Source organism: Solanum lycopersicum, chromosome 8 (assembly GCF_036512215.1).
Source record: "Solanum lycopersicum chromosome 8, SLM_r2.1".
Taxonomy (NCBI): domain Eukaryota; kingdom Viridiplantae; phylum Streptophyta; class Magnoliopsida; order Solanales; family Solanaceae; genus Solanum; species Solanum lycopersicum.
In genome coordinates, this window is record NC_090807.1 from 13,735,558 (window position 1) to 13,739,723 (window position 4,166).

Genomic DNA, 4,166 nt, shown 5'->3' on the forward strand with positions numbered 1-4,166 from the left:
CACCTTGCGGGGCGGTACAAATCGACTCCATTATTGGGAGAATGAAGATGTAATTTGTAAAAAATGAAAATTGTATTGAATTATCTACCACAAGTGGAGTATATATATGTACATATAATATGAAGTTAAATTTGTAACTGCTCCTAACAAGCTAATAATATTCTAACTGACTAACAACTCACATGAGCTGACTACTATACAAATTACATAATTAACCAGTTTAAGCTATAACTACTTAAATACTTCAACATAATTTTCGCTATAATAAACCAAATAGTTTATAAACAACCTATTTGGATAAAAATTAAAATGAAATCAATACGTTATATTGGATTAAACTTAGCAATTAATACATAAACAATGAGCCCTTCCAGATTCACATGTTTTAAGACTCTAACGCCAAAATATTTTGTCAGAATGGTAAAATAAAATAGATATAATGACAGGATTATGAGTTTATCAAACAACCATATAATATCAAAAAGAAGAACAATCTCTAGAATTGTTGATGATCGATAATTGTTTGTAGGGATGGATCAGTTTCCAAATACCAATTGTGAGTCTCGAACTTTACTTGTAATGACAAAGCATGGAAATAGTACAGTTACTTCCCTGCCGGCCATTGAATTAGATAAAGAGTATTAATTAGAGTACGTTCATCATCCAAATTATTAGAACTTGAGAATTACTCCTAAAAATATAACTCACTCACTCTAAGTATGGGAGGGTCATATTATTTATTAAAGAAGGATATCTCCTTACTAATTCCTTCCACTCCTTTGGATCAATCCGTCCATCACCATTTAGATCTGCTTCTTCAATAGTCTGCACATAAGCGTAGTGAGTTTAGAGGTTCTAATTTTCCTTCCCCTTCCTTATCATTGAGTTGTTGTCAATCAGGTTTTTTAGGAGTATAAAAGTTATTTCTTAATTTTCTACTACAAATATGAGGAGGGTCTACATAAAAGCTATCAGGTTCGTCCGAACCCATAAACCCCCATGTCTGCACTAATCATACTATATATAGCAATCTATGAAATGCATAGGAGTATTTTTTTGTTTACCTTATGGACCATTGCTTCAATGGTGTCATTTGCTAGTGTCAATTTTGACTCTTCGAGGATAGCCAATACCATGTCCTTCACCTACAACATTATATATACGTCCATTTTACATTAGTTAAACGATAGTTTTGACCTGTTTTTCTCTGCATGTTTAGTCAAAATATGGGCAAATCTAATCCATTTGATGATGGCAAAGGTAAATCTCAACTAAAGTAAATTAAAACCATTTTACTAAGTTCAAGGACAACTTTGACCCTTTTTTGAATTCTAATTTACACACACACACACGCGCACACACACACACACACACACACACACACACATATATATATATATATACCACACATTAAGCAACACTTATCGATCTAATTTCTTTTATGTTAAACCCGTCTATTATGTAGTACACGAAGAATGTGAACTCAGATTAAAGAAACAAAAGTGACATGATAGTTCAGAGTTGAGACAATTGTTTACCTCATCGCGTTCTATGTATCCGGTGTTCTTCAAGTCATACACTTTAAATGCAACTGCATACATTCCACAAGAATATATTTTAAAGTGAGCAGGGAGTACTGTATGTTTTAGACATGTAGCAATATATCGTACTTCGTACATGTGATTTTGTCTTGTTGAGGAGCCTTTGGATGGAATATGCTAAGTGATCGAACAAATTCTCCAAATTCAATAATTCCATTACGCTTAACATCAAATACGTCAAACAACTGCAACAATAAGGAATGAATTATATATCCGGGGGTTGGGTAGGGTCGGGTGGAGGGTGATGAAGCCACTATGAATTACTTACTCTATCTGCAAAAAGATTCTGCCTGTGGCTGCAGCTGAAAAGTGCTTGCACAAACACTTCCTGCATATATTTCAACTACATTACTTATTAATTGCATCACAAAACTAGTGCTTACTTCTTAATTAATTATTTTCATACCTTATGAATAAGACCATCATCAATTATTGATCTGCTTAGTCTCTTGTATAGAATATATAAGGCCTCCACATCATTCACACTAACTGCATCCAATATTACACCTTAAAATAAACAACTACAATAACATATCCAACAATGTAATGTAATCTCACAAATGGGGTAGGGAATGTAATGTAATCTCACAAATGGGGTCCCTACCTAGTGAAGGTAGAGGGACACCATAGTCTCGAGTAAAGCATAACACATTACCATAGATATCAATATATATATATATATATATATATATATATTCTCCATTATATATACTCATCATTATTTAAAAAATATTTAACACTAATTCAGATTTATAGAGGGCCTTCTTAACTCACAACAAGTTTCCGAAGCAAGAGTATCATGGGTCTCAAGCAGATGTCTACTTTTCTTCAAACAAAAACAGCCCTTAAGAGAATGCATAATCCAGTTGAGGACTAAAAAGAACCACATCTGTCACAATTATGCAACGGGAAAAAAGTTAAATACTGATGCTTCCATATCCTTTTTTTTAGTATAATCATATGGTATCCGATATCCACTCTCCCAACTAATTTGGATATGCACTATGTGTGACCTAAGGGAGAAAGAGCTCAAACTTTGTTATTACCTCATAGAGGTAGAGTATTTTTGAACGACATTTGATTCTACACGAAAATAATAAAAATAAGTCAAAAGTTATAACATATAACTTTTGGCCTATAAGTGATAAGCGAAAAGCTAATTCAAACAGGATATTTAAGGGAATATCGTATAATCGCACAAACCGCACAAACGCACAAACATGAAAGTAGAAAATAAATTACTTGTATCTGTAAGCTAGATAAAAAGTATATGTATAAAATTATTAGAGTTATATTCAAAAGCTGACCTAGATGATACCATGATTATAAAAATATTTGTAATACAAAAATATATATGGTAAAAGTATAAACACAAAAATATAAATGGTAAAAGTAATTGAAATAAAATGGGAAAAAATAATGACACCAAGAATTTTACGTGGAAACCCGTCTAAATAAGGGAAAAATTACGGGTCAAGAGGAGCAACTGATATCACTATAGTAAGGAATTTTACCCTGTGTAGTCATGTATACAATACTCAAAAGGACTACTCCACACTCAAAATAAACAAAACTCTTTTGGTTTCCATCTTACTAAGATATTGTTCACACTTTATTTTTCTTCACAGACTATTTTTCTTGTATAGTCTATGAAATACCTCAGTTTGCTCTCAAAATGATTTTTTCTCTCTAACTTGGTGTCGTCATTTTTCCCGTTTTATTTCCATTACTTTTACCATATATATTTTTGTGTTTATCAACGTTTTCTCAACAAACTGGTATCAGAGCAAAGATTTTATCTGAGTATGCTATGTGGTTGCAACATAGTCTGAACTTCCATGTCAGAAAAGATTAACTTTGATTTGCGATAACAATATTTTTTTTGGGCAAAACGATGAAACCAACACAGGTAGAATGATTACTTTGAATAGTGTTAATTATGTCATTTGGAAAGGGAAAATGGAAGATCTGTTTTATGTTAAAAAAATTTACAAACCAGTATTTACCACTGTAAAGCCTGATAATAAAACAGATGAAGAGTGGAATCTGTTGCACAGACAAGTTTGTGTATTCATTAGGCAATGGATCGACGAGAATGTGTTGAACTATATTTCTCCGAAGACACATGCTCAAACTCTACGAGAACATCTTGAAAGTTTGTATGCTAGGCAGACTGGCAACAACAAACAAATAGTAACACAAACAAATACTCAGAAGGTGACCTAGGTGATACCATGATTATAGAAATGTTTGTCACACAAACAAATACCCATAATGATTAAGAAGCTAGAAAGAAGAACAAAGATTGCGAGAGATGAGAAGAAATGAACTAACCTCTTGGATGTGAATATTAGTGCTTATTTGAGGTTTATTCAGTGATGAATCAAGTCCTTATGTACAATCTTAAAATAAAATGTGTCTTCTGATGATGTCTTCACTGTCTATTTTTTTTAAAGAAAAAAGTGTTTTGATAGTGGAAAAGTAAGATTCATTATTAGGTAAATGATTTCGTGCAATTAGTCATCTTACGTAATACCAACTAATAAGCGATGCTCTTTCTAATTC

At 32.3% G+C, this 4,166-nt stretch overlaps 1 protein-coding gene across 1 annotated transcript; it reads right to left on the minus strand.

Annotated features, from left to right (window-relative positions):
- Nucleotides 1-536: 536 nt before the first annotated feature.
- On the minus strand, nt 537-2,460 carry LOC112942008 (calcineurin B-like protein 7). Its single transcript, XM_026032543.2, has 8 exons — nt 2,376-2,460; nt 2,008-2,090; nt 1,870-1,929; nt 1,678-1,786; nt 1,539-1,591; nt 1,065-1,145; nt 713-825; nt 537-612 (listed from the first exon to the last, which is right to left on the minus strand). Exons 1-8 carry the CDS (start codon nt 2,458-2,460, stop codon nt 537-539), a joined length of 660 nt encoding a protein of 219 aa, XP_025888328.1.
- Nucleotides 2,461-4,166: the final 1,706 nt, after the last annotated feature.

What these genes read in the sequence shown, in the direction of transcription:
- LOC112942008 (XM_026032543.2), bottom strand. Translation starts at nt 2,460, where the DNA reads ATGCATTCTCTTAAGGGCTGTTTTTGTTTGAAGAAAAGTAGACATCTG. An exon ending in TCTTGCTTCGGAAACTTGTT is followed by an intron (nt 2,091 to 2,375) that starts GTGAGTTAAGAA and finishes TATTGGATGCAG; the next exon opens with TTAGTGTGAATGATGTGGAG. An exon ending in TTGAAGCAATGGTCCATAAG is followed by an intron (nt 826 to 1,064) that starts GTAAACAAAAAA and finishes GCTTATGTGCAG; the next exon opens with ACTATTGAAGAAGCAGATCT.